The 20,284-nt window shown below is 47.6% G+C and overlaps 1 protein-coding gene across 4 annotated transcripts in view; it reads left to right on the plus strand.

Annotated features, from left to right (window-relative positions):
* Positions 1–20,284, plus strand: part of LOC129868336 (delta-sarcoglycan-like) — a 297,860-nt gene that overhangs the window by 203,522 nt on the left and 74,054 nt on the right. For all 4 annotated transcript variants that reach the window (XM_055942228.1, XM_055942225.1, XM_055942226.1 and 1 more), the window contains one exon: positions 10,042–10,227. In XM_055942228.1, the coding sequence (XP_055798203.1) occupies positions 10,042–10,227 (186 nt within the window). The remainder of the gene's footprint in view (positions 1–10,041; positions 10,228–20,284) is intronic.

Genomic DNA, 20,284 nt, shown 5'->3' on the forward strand with positions numbered 1-20,284 from the left:
ACAGCCGACCTGGGTGGAAGTATTTATTTTATCAGCCCTCTTAGGAAAATGTTTCAGGTTGTGAGTCAGAGTGCTCCTGAAAAGCATTGGGATTGTGTTTTTGTCTCATATTGTCACGCCCTGGCCATAGAGAGGTTTTTATTCTCTATTTTGGTTAGGCCAGGGTGTGACTAGGGTGGGCATTCTAGTTTCTTTATTTCTATGTTTTCTATTTTTTTGTGTTTGGCCGGGTGTGGTTCTCAATCAGAGGCAGCTGTCTATCGTTGTCTCTGATTGAGAACCATACTTAGGTAGCCCTTTTTTCCACCTGTCTTTGTGGGAAGTTAACTTTGTTTGATGGCACATTGCCTTAAGCTTCACGGTTTGTTTTGGTATTGTTTATTGTTTTGTTGGCGACATCTACTATTAAAAGTATGTAGGCTCACCACGCTGCACCTTGGTCCTCTTTTTCCAACGGCCGTGACACATATATGCAATTGCTTGACTGGCTACTTGTATCCAACCCTATTGAAGTAATTGCTCATTTAAAAAGTGAAATTGTCTTATGATTGTGGCCCAACCTTTTCGGTTGACATGGAATTGGATCCATTTAATACGTAAAACAAGAAGTGCTAAAGAAGAAAGAAGAAGTGTAGTAATAATTGGGTTGAGATCTCAAGAGAGATTAAATTCATTGGCTTCATCTGAAAGTCTACATGAAAGTGGCCAACCAAGAGATGTTCTTTTGAGTCCGATGTATTAATATGAAATACTTTTATCTGAGTGTTTGTGGTTGCTCTATTGAAAAATCCTAAACTCAATTAGGGATTTGCATCTAGAAGGACATTAGGAAATATGTTTTAATTTATATCGTAAACACTCTTATTTGATATGCAAAATCCCTATTAAATAGACAGCAAATGTTCCTATTCAAAGTAGCCCTGTTGATCTTAAGGTAATGGGGGAAATGTGTAGGTGAAGATACCAGGACTCTAAACCTACTGTAAACACTATGTACATGAACACTGGGAAAGGGAAGCACCTCTTGTCCCTGATTAATATTTTGTCATATTGTTGGTGAGAGAACTAGTGTGCCATCTGGTTAAATAAAGCCTTTAGCTGCTCCCATCCCCTGCAGGCCCTTTAATAGTGGAGAATTTCCTAGCAACAGAGTGTGTGTGTGTGTGTGTGTGTGTGTGTGTGTGTGTGTGTGTGTGTGTGTGTGTGTGTGTGTGTGTGTGTGTGTGTGTGTGTGTGTGTGTGTGTGTGTGTGTGTGTGTGTGTGTGTGTGCGCGCATATGTTTATGCCTGTGTGTTACTGTCTGTGTGTGCTTTTGTCTGTGTGTTCCTGTGTGTGTTATCTCTATGTGTGTGTGTGCGTACGTGCGAGTGAGAGAGAGAGAGAGGTACTGAACCAGTACAAGGTTTCATATTCTCTGGCTCCATCTCAATCCCTTTGTAATTCAGGGGCTAAACAGAAACTATGAGATCCACATACTCTTCTATCTGTCAGCCCAGAAGCAGTATCAAAAACATTTACTCTTAAAGAGACACTGTTAGTATCACGTTTTCAGCAAACCATTTACTGTAAGAGTGGATGGCCATAGCTATTTATGGATAGTTGATGGTGGTTATTGCGCCGTGTGTCGTTACATTTGAATTTACTGCATTTGGATGGCATGTACTGTATGCCATTTTGATTATACACCCACATTTGGCTGGAATGTCAGTACACCATCTCCTGATAGGCAACATGTGTGAATGTCACAGTATTATTGAGCAACAGACTCAGTTCAGTACAGCTCTCCACATCATCATAGCACTACTCCAGAGACCTCCTCTTGGATCCAGTTGTTGTACACTGTTCACACTCCACTGTGGCTGTGACCTGTTATTTAACAACCTGCCACAGCATTTGTGACAATCTAATGATTAGAGAGAGAGAGAGAGAGAGAGAGAGAGAGAGAGAGAGAGAGAGAGAGAGAGAGAGAGAGAGAGAGAGAGAGAGAGAGAGAGAGAGAGGGAGAGAGAGAGAGAGAGAGAGAGAGAGAGAGAGAGAGAGAGAGAGAGAGAGAGAGAGAGAGAGAGAGAGAGAGAGAGAGAGAGAGAGAGAGAGAGAGAGAGAGGTGATGCACTTGACTCCCTCTGACCTGTCAACACACTATAAGCTGACCTGTGGGAGGGTTCCTTTGTTTTCTCTCTCTCTCTTAGATTCAGACAAGCTTTATTAGCATGAATTACAAGGCCACTTTCTAAAGCAGAGTGAGATAGTGACACAACAACTGCAAAATATAAATAATGGTGATTAGAGAAAGGGAACATTAGGAACACCTGCTCTTTCCATGACATACAGTAGACTGACCAGGTGAACGCTATGATCCCTTAAGCTGTTAAATCCATTTCAATTAGTGTAGATGAACGGGAGGAGACAGGTTAAAGAATGATTTTTAAACAATTGAGACATGGATTGTGTATGTGTTCCATTCAGCGTGAATGGCGCACATACAAAGTCCCTTTGAACGGGGTATGGTAGTAGGTGCCAGTTGCACCAGTTTGAGTGTGTCAAGAACTGCAACGCTGCAGGCTTTTTCACGCTCAACAGTTTCCCATGTGCATCAAGAATGGTCCACCACCCAAAAGACATCCAGCCAACTTGACAAGCATTGGAGTGCACATGGGCCAGCATCCCTGTGGAATGCTTTAGGCACCTTGTAGAGTTCATGCGCTGATGAATTGAGGCTGTTCTGAGCAGTGTTGTAGTGGAGGGTATACGCAGGTATATGTCGTATACACACTTATTTTTCTGTGGGCATTGCGTATACTCACTTATTAACCAAATATTTATTGGGATATTTGTATTTCTGGATTTGATAGCATAAAATGCTCTTCAGTTTTTTTTCACTCAGGGCCTTTGCAGCCAGCCTAAAAATCCCTGATTAACTTTTCTCCAGGCCCAGGTAATTATAGCTGGAACTGTGTTTTAGTGTAGTTCCACTATAGGTAAACTGGTACTGGTTTCACTGGGATCTGGCTTTCTGCTGAAAGATCACAATTTAATTTTTTTCTAAGTTTACTATTAGTACCCATCTGTGGCAGTACTGCTCTACAAGGGACAGGCTCTGTCGTAATCTTTGTTCTGTGGGTGACAACAAAATTAAGTTGTCAGCGTACAACATGCACTTCATATGTGTGTCATGTAGGGTGAGGACTGAGGCTGCAGATTGCTCCAACATTGTTGGTAGTTAATTTATATAAATATTGTTGGACTCCACGTCTTTGGGGGAAAAAAATCTGTTGTTTAGTTTCCAATTTTTATTACACATTTATTATTCATACTTTAGGATTTCAAGGTGTTATACATTTCCCCCCATATAAATTTGGAGGAGTTAGTATAATAGTTCATAGTGCCAAAATGAAGTCTACAAGGTAGACAAAACCTTTTCTTGTGTTCCTTTTGATATTTAGATTTATGAGTGTGGAGGGAGTAAATGTGATCTGAGGTGTGATGTTTGGGGAGGAAGCCGCTTCTAGTATTCATTATGCTGCAAAATATATTTTCCAGATTACTGCATACACAGATGTCTCTGTAGTTATTGGTGTCGAAATTGTCTCCTTTTTTTGTAGATGGGCGTTATTAGACCTTCATTGCAGATTCCAGGGAAACATCCAGTTTCCAGCATTAAGTTTAATAATTTGAGCAGTGTGTCCACCAGCTTAGGGCTGCTCAGTTTCAGCATTTCATTATGAATGTTGTTTTATTTTAAAGTTTTGATTTATTATTTTATTTCAGTAGCTCTGATAGTGAAGTTGCTCTGTCTCTCACCCTCTCTGGTCTATCTCTCCCTGCCTCTCTCACTCCCTCTATCCCTCGTTCACTCTCTCCTTAATCCCTTCTTTAATTACACATGTGGAGGGCTCTCTCTCCCTCACTTTGAGGCCACATGTCTTAAACACAGCGGAGTGCTGCTCCTTTCAACCCCTAGCCCATGTAAATCCTCCCAAACATTTTTGAAGTAGTGTCAGTTTGAAGCAAATTGAAATAGTTTGGCTGAGACTTTCACTGCCCTACTTGTGGTCGCTCAGATATTCAGCGAGTTCTCAATCAAGTAATATTATGGTAATTGTAGGGCTTGTTGACTTTGGTGATGTAAAAATCACTACATGGATAGAGATACAGTTGGCCTGTACTGCAACAGTACTTCTTTGAATGAAGTTAGACTTGAGTCTTTGAATCCAATGGTATGTAACGCTCTGTTCTTTAACATGAATACAGAAATTTAGATGAGTGGGTGACTTCAGTACATGGGCCCTGAGATAATCAGAACACCATTAAACAATGATGTTCAGAGGTATCTTATACAAGTATATATCTTGGAGGGCATTGTAAGCCAAAAACAGTCATAGAGAGGGCCACATACATGCCTTGCCAAGTTGCCTTAATCAGGGTTATAAAGCTTGCTGATAAGCTTGTTTTGAAAAGCTCACTCTCCTACTGTGTTTATAAGAAAGTAAAAATACAGAGCATGTTGAGCTGATAGTATTCGTTGTGCCATGCAGACAGCAATCACAGGCTGTATTCTCACCTTCAGACCAGCGTTAGTTCATGAATTCTGTTGATTGTGTAGCTGGAACTCAATGATTTATGAATCACTGAGAGAACACTTTGTTATATTTGGAGCAGATTCAACGCTCATTAGGTTGTTGACTGTAATGCCATGACCTTTAAAATAAATCTGATTTAATTGGCCATGCATATCTACATTATGTAAAGTGGAACAGTGTGTCCGTGTAATAAGACAATGAGGCAAAGGAGACAATATGGCCTAGATAGCTCTTATAAATGTTGTGTGTGTAAGAGCTGTCGCTCTCCTCATCCTCAGATGAGGTGAGGAGAGAAGGATCTTCTGACCAAAATGCGGAGTCTGGGAAATATGCCATCTTTATTATAAATTACAAACGATGCAGATGGCAACACGAAAACTAAACAAAACACTTTCAAACTACAAAATAACAAAACGACATAGAACGAAAACCTGAACATAAACTTACATAACTGAAACGTAAACTCACGAACAGGCAACAGACGACATCGAAACAAAACGAACAGCCAAACAGTCCCGTTTGTGAATATACATCGAATAACGACACGAAGACATCACAAGAGACAATCACCCACAAACACACAGTGATAATGCCCTACCTAAATATGACTCTTGATTAGAGGAAAATGCAAACCACCTGCCTCTAATCAAGAGCCATACCAGGCACACCGAAACCAACATAGAAACAGATAACATAGACTGCCCACCCAAAACACATGCCCTGACCATAAACACATAAAAAACAACATAAAACAGGTCAGGACTGTTACAGTACCCCCCCCTCAAGATGCGCACGCCGGGCGCACAAGCACAAAGTCCAGGGGAGGGTCCGGGTGGGCAGTTGACCACGGTGGTGGTTCCGGCTCAGGACGCTGTCCCCATACCACCATAGTCACTCCCCTCTTCTTTCTACCCCTTCTAATGCCCACCCTAACACTACCTTCCCCTAAATAAACAGCTAGCACCAGGACAAGGGGCAGCACCGGGACAAGGGGTAGCACCGGGACAAGGGGCAGCACCAGAACAAGGGGCAGCACCAGGATAAGGACCATCACTGGGACAAGGGGCAGCACCGGGACAAGGGGCAGCACCGGGACAAGGGGCAGCACCGGGACAAGGGGCAGCACCGGGACAAGGGGCAGCACCGGGACAAGGGGCAGATCCCGGCTGAAGGACTCTGGCAGGTCCTGTTTGGATGGCTCTGGCAGGTCCATGCTGGCTGACGGCTCTCTACGCTCATGGCAGGCTGACGGCTCTTGACGCTCATGGCAGGCTGACGGCTCTCGACGCTCATGGCAAGCTGACGGCTCTCGACGCTCATGGCAGGCTGACGGCTCTCGACGCTCATGGCGCTCTGACGGCTCTGGCTGCTCATGGCTCACTGACGGCTCTGGCTGCTCATGGCTCTTTGACGGCTCTGGCTGCTCATGGCTCTTTGACGGCTCTGGCTGCTCATGGCTCTCTGACGGCTCTGGCTGCTCATGGCTCGCTGGCGGCTCTGGCAGATCCTGTCTGGTTGGCGGCTCTGGCAGATCCTGTCTGGTTGGCGGCTCTGGCAGATCCTGTCTGGTTGGCGGCTCTGGCAGATCCTGTCTGGTTGGCGGCTCTGGCAGATCCTGTCTGGTTGGCGGCTCTGGCAGATCCTGTCTGGCTGACGGCTCTAGCGGCTCCTGTCTGGCTGACGGCTCTAGCGGCTCCTGTCTGGCGGATGGCTCTGTAGGCTCATGGCAGACGGGCGGCTTTGCAGGCTCATGGCAGACGGGCGGCTTTGCAGGCTCATGGCAGACGGATGGCTCAGACGGCGCTGGGGAGACGGATGGCTCAGATGGCGCTGGAGAGACGGATGGCTCAGATGGCGCTGGGGAGACGGATGGCTCAGATGGCGCTGGGGAGACGGATGGCTCAGATGGCGCTGGGGAGACGGATGGCTCAGATGGCGCTGAGGAGACAGATAGCTCTGTAGGGAGGAGAAGGAGAGACAGCCTGGTGCGTGGTCTAGGCACCGGCTGCGCTGGAGAGGAGGAAACAGCAGGAGAGAGAACCCGGAGAGACAGCCTGGTACGGGGGGCTGCCACCGGAGGACTGGTACATGGAGGTGGCACCGGATATACCGGACCGTGAAGGAGGACACGTGCTCTTGAGCACCGAGCCTCCCCAACCCTACCAGGTTGAATGAACCCCGTAGCCCTGCCAGTGCGGCGAGGTGGAATAGCCCGCACTGGGCTATGCAGGCGAACCGGGGACACCACCTGTAAGGCTGGTGCCATGTACACCGGCCCGAGGAGACGTACTGGAGACCAGCTACGTTGGACCGGCTTCATGGCACCCGGCTCGATGCCCAACCTAGCCCTCCCAGTGCGGCAAGGTGGAATAGCCCGCACTGGGCTAAGCACGCGTACTGGGGACACCGTGCGCTTTACCGCATAACACGGTGTCTTACCAGTACGACGCCTTCTACCTCCACGGTAAGCACGGGGAGTTGGCTCGGGTATCCTACCCGGCTTTGCCACACTCCTCGTGTGCCCCCCCCCCAAGAAATTTTTGGGTCTTACTCACGGGCTCCCAACCGCGTCGTCGCGCTGCCTCCTCATACCAGCGCTCCTGGGCTGTGGCTGCCCTCTTCTCCTCCTTAGGACGGCGATATTCCCCTGGTTGAGCCCAAGGTCCTCTACCGTCCAATATCTCCTCCCAAGTCCAGAAATCCTTATTGCTCCGTCGAGCATTCCCATACCGCTTGGTCTCTGTATTTTGGTGGGTGATTCTGTAAGAGCTGTCGCTCTCCTCATCCTCAGATGAGGTGAGGAGAGAAGGATCTTCTGACCAAAATGCGGAGTCTGGGAAATATGCCATCTTTATTATAAATTACAAACGATGCAGATGGCAACACGAAAACTAAACAAAACACTTTCAAACTACAAAATAACAAAACGACATAGAACGAAAACCTGAACATAAACTTACATAACTGAAACGTAAACTCACGAACAGGCAACAGACGACATCGAAACAAAACGAACAGCCAAACAGTCCCGTTTGTGAATATACATCGAATAACGACACGAAGACATCACAAGAGACAATCACCCACAAACACACAGTGATAATGCCCTACCTAAATATGACTCTTGATTAGAGGAAAATGCAAACCACCTGCCTCTAATCAAGAGCCATACCAGGCACACCGAAACCAACATAGAAACAGATAACATAGACTGCCCACCCAAAACACATGCCCTGACCATAAACACATAAAAAACAACATAAAACAGGTCAGGACTGTTACAGTGTGGTGAAAGTGAAGTGAAGTGAAGTGAAGATTAGGACTGCTTGTGAATGGCAAAATGTTAATTAGTTAAATGTGCTCATGGCATATTTTCTTCCCATAATTGTGCATATACAGTAGATGTATTATATCTCAAGTCTGCTTCTTCCCAGCCTAAACTTACTGTAGACATAAACAATGTTGGGATCCATTCAGAAGCCTCTTGCACTAGACACAGTAGAGGACATTTTGTGTATTTTCAAATTTGGACAGGCATTGCCTCTGAATGGAGAACTGGGACAGAAGTTGGCAGAATCTGGTACCGAACCACATGTTGTCTATAAAAGAGCCTAGTGGAGAGATGCCCAGTGATTTGGCAACCGAGAGGAACCAACAACATTCAGCAATGCTTGGGATGCCTTTGATCAGAAACAGACTTTGTTTTGTGCCGCTGTTCTTTCTTTAGGCACTAACTAACTATCTAGCTGCCGTTAGACGGTATTGTGGCTGATGTACAGTAAGATGACACACCAGTGGGTCACTCAGAGATACAATTTACCGATGGCCTCCAACAGGGTTATGGTTAATACTCCAACAGTCATGTTTGCAGTAATAATACTGTGTGTGAATCCTGTTTCTCTCGGTCGGTTTGTTTCTGTACTGTACAGTGTCTACACACCACCTGGGGTTGCTGACAGCTGTATCCACATACATTTTTTATATCACCAGCTACCTGGTGAGATTGACTTAAAGGAACCCCCCCCCCCCCCTCGTTGAATTAGTGTAGGTTGAGTGTTGCTCTTGTGTCATGGTGGCCCTGGATCTGGTGAGCCACAGTCTGTTAGCATTGGTTTGAGCCAGTACTAACTTCCAACTATTAAATTAATCAAGCTCTAAGTCTGTATTTGCACAGTTCTGCTCTAAACTCAATGTTTACTTTGGAAATGGAAGATTAGATGCCAACCTGGAGGTGCAATACGTGGTGAACAAGACTTCATGGAAGGTAATAGAGTATTTGGTCCTGTTCTGAACCACACCCATGGTCACTTTAGTCTGGAGCACCTGTAGGGATGGAAGAACAAGTGCTTCCTGAGTGGCGCAGTGGTCTAAGGCATTGCATCGCAGTGCTAGTTGTGCCACTAGAGATACTGGTTTGAGTCCAAGCCCTGTCGCAGCCGGCCGCAACCGGAAGACCCATGGGGCGGCGTACAATTGGCCCAGCGTCGTCTGGGTTAGGGGAGGGTTTGGTCGGCCTGGCTGTCCTTGTCCCATTGCACACTAGCGACTCCTGTGGTGGGCCGGGTGCATGCATGCTGACACGGTCACCAGTCGTACGGTGTTTTTCATCTGACACATTGTTGTGGCTGGCTTCTGGGTTAAGTGGACATTGTGTCAAGAAGCAGTGCGGCTTGGCTGAGTCGTGTTTCGCAGGACGCGCGGCTCTTTGCCTCTCCCGAATCCGTACGGGAGTTGCAGCGATGGGACAAGACTGTAACTATTAATTGGATACCACGAAATTGAGGATAAAAAAAATAAGGGGAAAAAAGTATGGAAGAACACTGTTTCATATGGAACTTTAGGACTGAAATATAAGAGCTATGCACAAAGTAAATGTCATGTTCTCGATCAACATCATCACCATCATCATCATAACAATGTGTCCCTGCACATGCCTACCGTTTACTATGCCCTACATACAAACACTGAAGTGCAACAGTACAATCAGATTTTTGGTTTTGCTGACTGGCTTTAGAGTTTTCATAAGGGCTGTCTAGTGTCATTTGTACCAGTTAGCGGTGAATGTGTGTGGTTGTCAAATGCGATTGGCTTTGGCGGCGGAGCCAGCCACTCAAAGCACTGTAGAAAGTAAAGTTGTATTTTGCACAGAGTTATTAGGCTATTATTATGGAGCTTGAAGTGAACAGTGCCTTCTCCCACTTTACAGGCGGACAATTAGAATCATCATTAATGGACACTATCAGCACATCAATGGTGCAGAGAGGGAGTAATTGATATATAGAAAGCTTATGGGACAATGAATCAGTTTTATTCCTAACTAAACTGTCTTTCATTGTGTCCGAACTCAATGGCTGACTACGGCTTCAACAGTAGAGCCAGAATGTACTGTTTGGGGCATGTTGGGTTCAGAATGCATAGCCTTAAGTCACTTACCCTCTTCTTCTTCTTCTTCTCTTGCAGATGACCCAAGAACAGTGCACTCATAGGAACAATGTCCAGAGCTCAGAGAAACCACATGTGTACAAAGTGGGGATTTACGGCTGGCGGAAACGTTGCCTTTACTTCTTTGTGCTCCTGTTAATGATCCTGATCCTGGTCAACCTCGCTTTAACCATCTGGATAGTAAAGGTCATGAATTTCACCATAGTAAGTCCTACTCCCGACCTGCCGGTCTCTTTTTATTTGTGATTTATTTTTATGACTGTTGGGGCATTGATTATTTGATTTGCTTAGAAGTGTGCTGGAATAATAGGGTTTTTCTCCACAGGGGGACTATAATGACGGGCTGGTAATTGCGAGCTGTGGCACTTTAGTACAGCGACTTCATTTTCACTCACAGTGGACGATCTGCTGTGGTCTTAGTCCACTTAGCTAACTCCAAGCTAGGGGTCTCTCTCCTCCCCTCCTCTCTCCTATTTCTCCCCTACTTCTATCCCTGCATGTTAGTTTCCGAGTACCCCACTGTTCTTTCTTCTCCTACGGAGAGAGTTCAACTGAGGGCATGTTTAGTACAACAACCTCAAAGTACCAGTCTAGAACCAATGACACTGTCACTTCCTGCACAGGAGAGAGGTGACAGCGCAGGATGCAGGTTGGCATTTATTGTCATAGGGTGACATCAGCAAAGGAGAGTGGTGACATCAGGGCCATACACTAAAGTATATCATACATGTGTACCATTCACATTAATGCCGTGCATACAGTACTTAGCTCTAGACTGCGGAGTTTGACATTCATTTCCACTGTGATTCTCTGTATATCTGTTGTATTAGTCTGTAGCTCAAGCCCTGTGAGCCATGCCGTTTGAGTTTCTGGCTAGTAATCCTCAGCACCTGCGATGAGTCAGATACTTGTAGTGCTGTATGCCTCCCCTCCTTGTCTGAATAAACCATGAGAACAGGTTGATGTTTTACAGTGGAGTTTCATCTGAGTTGCACTCCGAGGTCTAACTGGTGTGTCCGTCTGCATCTGTGCTGGACACTGGGTGGCTATATAAGGGTTCTAACCTTTATCCAAATAGATGCAAGTGGGATGTCATGGCAAGTGGGATGTCATGGCAAAAGTGATCCAGTTAAATTGCAGTATAAAACTTTGATTTTACCATCATCCTTGTAGGGAAGGAACTACAGTCCCTTTAAAAGCTTAATGTATGTGGGCGGGGAGCTTGTATTCATGAGCTCTCCTTGACTGGCAGCACTTTAAAACACCCTTGTGGTTGTAAACCAAAACCAAAACACCCTTGTGAAGGTAAACCAAAACACCCTTGTGAAGGTAAACCAAAAAGTATTATTTCCATGATTCCAAGCCTAAATAGTGTACCTCACCCCATTTTCTCTGCAAAATGCTCTCATGGTCAACAGAACTGAAAATGAACTGTTGAATATCAGACAAACAGCAGCAATACGCAAATATTTATATTGTTTTGAAACTAATTAGAGAAGACAGTTCACTGATACACTTCTTCAGCAGAATTAGTAAAGCCTGAGTCACCTTAGAAACTTAGGCATAAGGGAATGTACATGAAAACCTGGACAATTTATTGGTGCTTCTGCATAAGCATTATAAATTACAATATGTATTGATCAGACATTTACTTGATCATTTACAATTGGCCAGCATAGCTGAAATATTGATCAACATGAACACTCATGATAAATAAAGATGAGAAATAATTGTGAGACATTTTTTGTTGTTGTTGCTATAAGCCTAATATAGGCACCCAGCCACCCTACTGTCACAAATATTTAGATGTGGAAGGTAGGAGTCAGGCGCAGAGAGCAGAAGGTTCAATAATAGACGATTTAATTATCTCCGTCAAAAACAAACAGTTACGCCAAACACAGGGCGCAGCAACACTGACCCACCCAAACACACAGGGCAAAAAGATCCAGAGAGAAAAATAAATCCAACACCGACAGTGAACACAAAATAATCCCGCACAAAACCCCAGCGGGCCTAACAAGCTTAAATAGACCAGAAATCAAGAAACACGTGCAACCAATACGACTAAACTAACAGACAAGGGAAAAAGGGATTGGTGGCGGCTAGTAGGCCGGTGACGATGACCGCCGAGCGCCGCCCGAACAGGCAGGGGGGCCACCCTCGGCTGGAGTCGTGACAGTACCCCCCCCTGACGCGCGGCTCCCACAGCGCGCCGCCACCGGCCTCGAGGGCGACCCGGAGGGCGAGGTGCCGGGCGATCTGGGTGGAGGCGGTGGAAGTCCTTCAGAAGTGAAGGGTCCAAAATGTACCCAGCACCTCTCCTCAGGACCGTACCCCTCCCAGTCTACGAGGTACTGTAGGCCCCCCACCCGGCGTCTCGAGTCCAGAATGGCACGTACTGTGTACGCCGGGGACCCCTTGATGTCCAGAGGGGGCGGAGGGACCTCAGGCACCTCAACTTCTTGCAGGGGACCAGCCACCACCGGCGTGAGGAGAGACACATGAAACGAGGGGCTAATGCGATACTAAGTAGGAGGCTGTAACCTATAACACACCTCGTTTATCCTCCTCAGGACTTTAAATGGCCCTACACACTGTGTCCCCAGCTTCCGGCAGGGCAGGCGGAGGGGCAGGTTTCGGGTCGAGAGCCAGACCCGGTCCCGGGCCTCACTGCGGTGCTGGTCAGCGCTCTTCTTCTGCCGTCCACTAGCCTGTCTTAAAGATTCCTGGACGGCTCTCCAGGTGTCCTTCGAGCGCTGCACCCATTCCTCCACCGCAGGAGCCTCGGTCTGGCTCTGATGCCATGGCACCAGGACCGGCTGGTAGCCCAACACGCACTGGAAGGGAGATGTTAGTAGAGGAGTGGCGAAGGGAGTTCTGAGCGAGCTCTGCCCATGGGACGTACCTCGCCCACTCACCAGGCCGGTACCGGCAATACGACCGCAGAAACCTACCCACATCCTGGTTTACTCTCTCCACCTGCCCATTACTCTCAGGGTGAAAACCCGAGGTCAGGCTGACCGAGACCCCCAGCCGTTCCATGAACGCCCTCCAAACTCTGGACGTGAACTGGGGACCCCGATCAGAAACGATGTCCTCAGGCACCCCGTAGTGCCGGAAGACATGGGTAAACAGAGCCTCCGCAGTCTGCAGGGCCGTAGGGAGACCGGGCAACGGGATGAGATGGCAGGACTTCGAAAACCGATCCACAACGACCAGGATCGTAGTACTTCCCTGAGACGGGGGAAGGTCGGTGAGAAAGTCCACCGACAAGTGCGACCACGGCCGTTGCGGAACCGGGAGGGGCTGTAACTCCCTCTAGGCAGGTGTCGAGGAGCCTTGCTCTTAGCGCACCCCGAGCAGGAGGAGACATAAAACCTCACGTCCTTCGCCAGCGTGGGCGTCGGTCTTCGTATTTTGGGAGCCTGGCCGATATGAAATCGTGAAACGAAAGCGGGTAAAGAACATGGCCCACCTAGCCTGACGCGGATTCAATCTCCTCGCTGCCCGGACATACTCGAGAATATGATGGTCAGTCCAGATGAGGAAAGGGTGCTTAGCCCCCTCAAGCCAATGTCTCCACACTTTCAGGGCCTTGACTACAGCTAACAACTCCCGGTCCCCCACGTCAAAGTTCCACTCCGCCGAACCGAGCTTCTTCGGGAAAAAAAGCGCAAGGGCGGAGCTTTAGTGGCGTGCACGAGCACTGTGATAGCACGGCTCCCACCCCAGCCTCGGACGCGTCCACCTCCACTATGAACGCCAAAGAAGGGTCCGGATGCGCCGCCAAGGGCGCGCCGGTGAACAGCTCCTTCAGACGACTGAAAGCTCTGTCCGCCTCTGCTGACCAGCGCAAACGTGCCGGCCCCCCTTTCAGCAGTGAGGACATGGGAGCAGCCACCTGACCAAAACCCCGGATAAACCTACGGTAGTAATTGGCAAACCCTAAAAACCACTGCACCTCCTTTACCGTGGTCGGAGTCGGCCAATTACGCACGGCTGTAACGCGGTCACACTCCATCACCACCCCAGAGGTGGAAATGCGATAACCCAGGAAGGAAACGGCTTGGTTGGAGAATACACATTTCTCAGCCTTGACGTACAGGTCATGCTCCAGCAGTCGCACAAGTACCCTACGTACCAGAGACACGTGTGCGGCGCGTGTGGCAGAATATAACAGTATGTCATTGATGTACACTACCACTCCCTGCCCGTGCAGGTCTCTGAGAATTTCGTCTACGAAAGATTGGAAAACGGCTGGAGCATTCTTCAACCCATACGGCATGACGAGGTACTCATAATGGCTCGATGTGGTACTGAATGCGGTTTCCACTCCCCCCCCCCCAGATACGCACCAGGTTATACGCACTCCTGAGGTCCGGTTTTGTGAAGAAACGCACCCCGTGAAAGGATTCCACCGCCGTGGCGATGAGAGGTAGCGGGTAACTAAAACCCACTATAATTGAATTTAGACCTCTATAATCAATGCACGGGCGCAGACCTCCCTCCTTCTTCTTCACAAAAAAGAAGCTTAAGGAGACGGGTGACGTGGAGGGCCGAAGGTACCCCTGTCCCAGAGATTCAGTGACGTATGTCTCCATAGCCACTGTCTCCTCCTGGGACAACGGGTACACGTGACTCCTAGGAAGTGCAGCGTTCTCCAGGAGGTTTATCGCGCAATCCCCTCGTCGATGGGGTTGTAATTGGGATAGCCAAATCGGCATATTCAGAGGGAATGCGCACAGTGGAAACCTGGTCTGGACTCCCCACCGTTGTCGCACCGATGGAAACTCTTATGCACCTGCCTGAACACTCTTTTGACCACCCCCGAAGAGCCCCCTGTCTCCATGAAATCACCGGATTGTGATGAGCCAGCCAGGGGATCCCCAGCACCACCGGAAACGCAGGTGAATCAATAAGGAGGAGACTAATCCGCTCCTTTTGATTCCCCTGCGTTATCATGTCCAATGGAATCGTGGCCTCCCTGACCAGCCCTGGCCCTAATGGTCGGCTATCTAAGGCGTGCACGGGGAAAGGTTGGTCTAACGACACCAGGGGAATCCCTAGCCTTAACGCGAGCCCACGATCCATGAAGTTACCAGCTGCGCCTAAATCGACTAGCGCCTTTATGCTGTAGAGAGGGAGAAAAACCAGGGAAAGAAATGAACAAAAACATATGGCCGACAGGAAGCTCTGGGTGAGTCTGGTGCTGACTCACCTGAGGTGAACGAAGAGTGCTCTGCCTGCCATCCCGACTCCCAGACGAGCCCCTCCAGCACCGATCGGCAGTGTGTCCTCTCCGACCACACCCGGTGCAGGACGAACCTCCTCCTCCGGTCCCCCTCGCAGCGTTCCCTCCTAACTCCATGGGGATGGGAGCAGGAGGGCCTGGAGGTGGAATCGACAGGGCCCGTTCTGGACGCCCGCGGGCAGCCAGCAGGTTGTCCAGTCGAATGGACATGTCGATTAGTTCATCGAGGGAGAGGGTGGTGTCCAGACACGCTAGCTCCCGGCGGACGTCCTCCCGGAGGCTACAACGATAGTGGTCCATCAAGGCCCTGTCTTTCCACTCCGCCCCTGCGGCCAAGGTCCGGAACTCCAGGGCAAAGTCCTGCGTGCTCCTCGTCTCCTGTCGCAGGTGGAACAGCCGTTCACCCTCGGGGTAGTGATCCCTCGCAAAGTCTGGGCCATTCCACACTGCGTTGGCCCACTCCAGAGCTCGACCCGTCAAACAGGAAACGAGGATGCTCACGCTCTCCTCCCCCGAGGGAGTCGGCCGAACGGTAGCCAGGTACAGGTCCAGCTGCAGGAGGAACCCCTGGCACCCAGCCGTCGTCCCATCGTACTACCTGGGGAGCGCTAGACGCAGGCCAAAGGATCCAGATGCTGAAGACGGGGTAGGTGGTGCTGGTGGAAGAGGCGCTGGGGGTGAGGTAGGAAGACCACTCCTCTCCCATCGGTCCATCCTCTCCATCATCTGGTCCATAGCCGAACCAATCCGGTGGAGAATGGTTGTGTGATGGAGGACCCTTTCCTCCATCGATGGGAGAGGAGGGGTGGCTGCTCCTGCTGACTCCATAGAAAGGTGCGGGATTCTGTCACGAATATCTAGGTGTGGAAGGTAGGAGTCAGGCACAGAGAGCAGAGGGTTTAATAATAGACGATTTAATTCTCTCCGTCAAAAACACACAGTTACGCCAAACACAGGGTGCAGCAACACTGACCCGCCCAAACACACAGCGCAAAAAGATCCGGAGAGAAAAGGAAATCTAACACCGACATTCAACACAAAATAATCCCGCACAAAACCCCAGCGGCCCTAACAAGCTTACATAGACCAGAAATCAAGAAACACAAAAATAAACAGGTGCAACTAATAAGACTAAACCAACAGACAAGGGAAAAAGGGATCGTGGCGGCTAGTAGGCCGGTGACGACGACCGCCGAGCGCCGCCCGAACAGGCAGGGGAGCCACCCTCGGCGGGAGTCGTGACACCTACAGTGTGCAGGAGCCACATGGTCCCACACGGTCCCGTGTGGCTCAGTTGGTAGAGCATGGCGCTTGCAACGCCAGGGTTGTGGGTTCAATTCCCACGGGGGGACCAGGGTTCAATTCCCACGGGGGGACCAGGATGAATATGTATGAACTTTCCAATTTGTAAGTTGCTCTGGATAAGAGCGTCTGCTAAATGACTTAAATGTAATGTAAATGCAGGACCCCATTAATTTGTACAATTTGTAACACTCATCTCTCGTCCGAATGCCTGAATAAAACGATACAAAGTAACAAAATGAGACATGTCATGTAAAAAAGAGATTGAGGGGAGCAGGAGAGGACGGGGACTCATGTACCCCGCTTCAATCAAGTGGGCGTCAGTCACCCTGAAGATTGAAGCGGGAGACTCCTCCAGCTATGGCCTCCTGGGATGGACATCTCGCACAGCTTCCCCTCGTTGAAGTGGAGATCCAGGAACCTGTCTACGTAGCCTGTAATGTTTTTGAAAGGGGAAATGTTTAAAATCAAATCTAATTGTATTTGTCACATATACGTTTAGCAGATGTTATTTTGGGTGTAGCGAAATGCTTGTGTTTCTAGCTCCAACAGTGCAGTAATATCTAACATTTCACAACAATACACACAACCTAAAAGTAAAAGAATGGAGTTAAGAAATGTATAAATATTAGGATGAGCAATGTCGGAGTGTCATAGACTAAATACAGTAGAATAGAATACAGTATAAACATATGAGACTAGTGTTCCATTATTAAAGTGGCCAGTGATTTCAAGTCTATGTATATGGGGCAGCAGCTTCTAAGGTGCAGGGTTACGTAACTGGGTGGAAGCCGCCTAGTGATGGCTATTTAACTTCTTCTGGCTGCAAGCCCGAGGCCGCCCACAATATGACAACAGCCACTTCAAGTGCAGGGCGCGAAATTCAAAATATATTTTTTAGAAATATTTAACTTTCACACATTAACAAGTCCAATACAGCAAATTAAAGGTACACATCTTGTGAATCCAGCCAATATGTCCGATTTTTAAAATGTCTTACAGCGAAAACAGCACGTATATTTATGTTAGCTCACCACCAAAACAAAAAGGACAGACATTTTTCACAGCACAGGTAGCTTGCACAAAACCAACCTAACTAACCAAGAACCAACCAAACTAACCAACAAACAACTTCATCAGATGACAGTCTTATAACATGTTATTCAATAAATCTATGTTTTGTTTGAAAAATGTGCATATTTCAGGTTTAAATCATTGTTTACATTGCAGCTACAATCAGAAATTGCACTGAAAGCAGACAGAATAATTACAGACACCAACGCCAAATACCTAAATACTCATCATAAAACATTTCTGAAAAATACATAGTGTACAGCAAATGAAAGACAGGCATCTTGTGATTCCAGCCAATATTTCCGAATGATTAAGTGTTTTACAGCGAAAACACAATATAGCGTTATATTAGCTTACCACAATAGCCAGAAACACAAGCCATTTCCCAGCAGCAAAAGTTAGCGATCGTAACAAACCAGTAAAAGATATATAATTTTGACTAACCTTGATATTCTTCATCAGATGACAGATCTATAACATCAGGTTACACGTACACTTATGTTTTTTCGAAAATGTGCATATTTAGAGCTGAAATCAGTGATTATACATTGTGCTAACGTAGCTACTTTTTCCCACAACGTCCGGATTTTTTTCTGACACTTTTTCTGACACACATATTCTGACCAAATAGCTATTCATAAACATAACTAAATGATAGATACATTAGTTCTTAATGCAATCGCCGTGTTAGAATTCTAAAAATAACTTCCTTACCACATAAGGCTTACGTTATGGCGACCGAGTGCCCAAAACCTGGGCGCAAAACTAATAGTACACAGTTCGACAGATATATGAAATAACATTATAACATCATAAAATGGGTCCTACTTTTGCTGATCTTCCATCAGAATGTTGTACAAGGTGTCCTTTGTCAAGGACAATCGTTGTTTGGATTTAGAACGTCCTTTTTCCCTCTTGAATTAGCAAGCGCACTAGCCAAGTGGCGTGAAGCTCTCCTTTCTGAACAAAGGCACACAACACAACACGCCTAACGTCCCGAATAAATTTCAAAAATCTAGTCGCCTATAACGAAAGCTTTTCAGAAGGCAATTCCAGGTCCAACCTCGCGCCTTCCTGAAAACAGGAAATGGGTGACACGTCATTCCAAGAGGATTCATTCCACTTCAGACCAAGATAAACACTCCATTTCTTCTCTCACCGCCTCTTGACATCCAGGGGAAGGTGTATGACGTGCATGTATACTAATACGTATCATGCCCATTTATAGGCAGGACCTAGAAGAGAGCATCGATTTCAGATTTTCCACTTCCTGGTCAGGAAGTTTGTGCCAAATGAGTTCTGTTTTACTCACAGATATAATTCCAATAGTAATAATAATATGCATATTGTACGAACAAGAATTGAGTACGAGGCCGTTTGAAATGGGCACCTTTTATCTGGCTACTCAATACTGCCCCTGCAGCCCAAACAGGTTAACAGTCTGATGGCCTTGAGATAGAAGCTGCTTTTCAGTCTCCCGGTCCCAGCTTTGATGCACCTGTACTGACCTCTCCTTCTGGATGATAACAGGGTGAACAGGCAGCGGCTCGAGTGGTTGTTGTCCTTGATGATCTTTTTGGCTTTCCTGTGACATCGGGTGCTGTAGGTGTCCTAAAGGGCAGGTAGTTTGCCCCCAATGATGCGTTGGGCAGACAGCATCACCCTCTGGAGAGCCCTGTAGTTGTGGGTGGTGCAGTTGCCGACCAGGCGGTGATACAGCCCGACAGGATGCTCTCAATTTGTTAAATGGGTAGTGAATTAGGGCCTCCCGGGTGGCGCAGTGGTCTAGGGCACTGCATCGCAGTGCTAACTGCGCCACCAGAGTCTCTGGGTTCGCGCCCAGGCTCTGTCGCAGCCGGCCGCGACCGGGAGGTCCGTGGGGCGACGCACAATTGGCATAGCGTCGTCCGGGGTAGGGAGGGTTTGGCCGGTAGGGATATCCTTGTCTCATCGCGCTCCAGCGACTCCTGTGGCGGGCCGGGCGCAGTGCGCGCCAACCAAGGGGGCCAGGTACACGGTGTTTCCTCCGACACATTGGTGCGGCTGGCTTCCGGGTTGGAGGCGCGCTGTGTTAAGAAGCAGTACGGCTGGTTGGGTTGTGCTTCTGAGGACGCATGGCTTTCGACCTTCGTCTCTCCCGAGCCCGTACGGGAGTTGTAGCGATGAGACAAGGTAGTAATTACTAGCGATTGGATACCACGAAAATTGGGGAGAAAATGGGATAAAAAAAATATATAAAAAAAAAAAAAAAAAAAAAAAAGTGGGTAGTGAATTGAATGTCCTTTTATTTACTGTTCTGAGTTATGATGTTATCAATTTGTTGATGTAGTGATCTACTCAGATCTACAATGTGTTTTCTGGTGTTTTTAAAGTGCTCAATTGTAAATATACAATATTTGGTTGAGCACTTTTTTGTGAAACTTTTCAATGTTTGTATATGGAATTTTTGTGTGCCTGAAATCCTCAATTGATTTGAAACTAATTAATATGACTTGGGTCTGTCTTCACAGACTTTACAGCATATCCCCCATTCTTTTTTGGGAAAGCTGATTTTGTATCACAGCATTCCTGCTGCGGTGGTTGCCTGGGAAGCTGTGCAGACAGAGTAGATGCTGAATTTTCTAAAATGCATAT

This window comes from Salvelinus fontinalis, chromosome 13 (genome assembly GCF_029448725.1).
Source record: "Salvelinus fontinalis isolate EN_2023a chromosome 13, ASM2944872v1, whole genome shotgun sequence".
NCBI lineage: Eukaryota > Metazoa > Chordata > Actinopteri > Salmoniformes > Salmonidae > Salvelinus > Salvelinus fontinalis.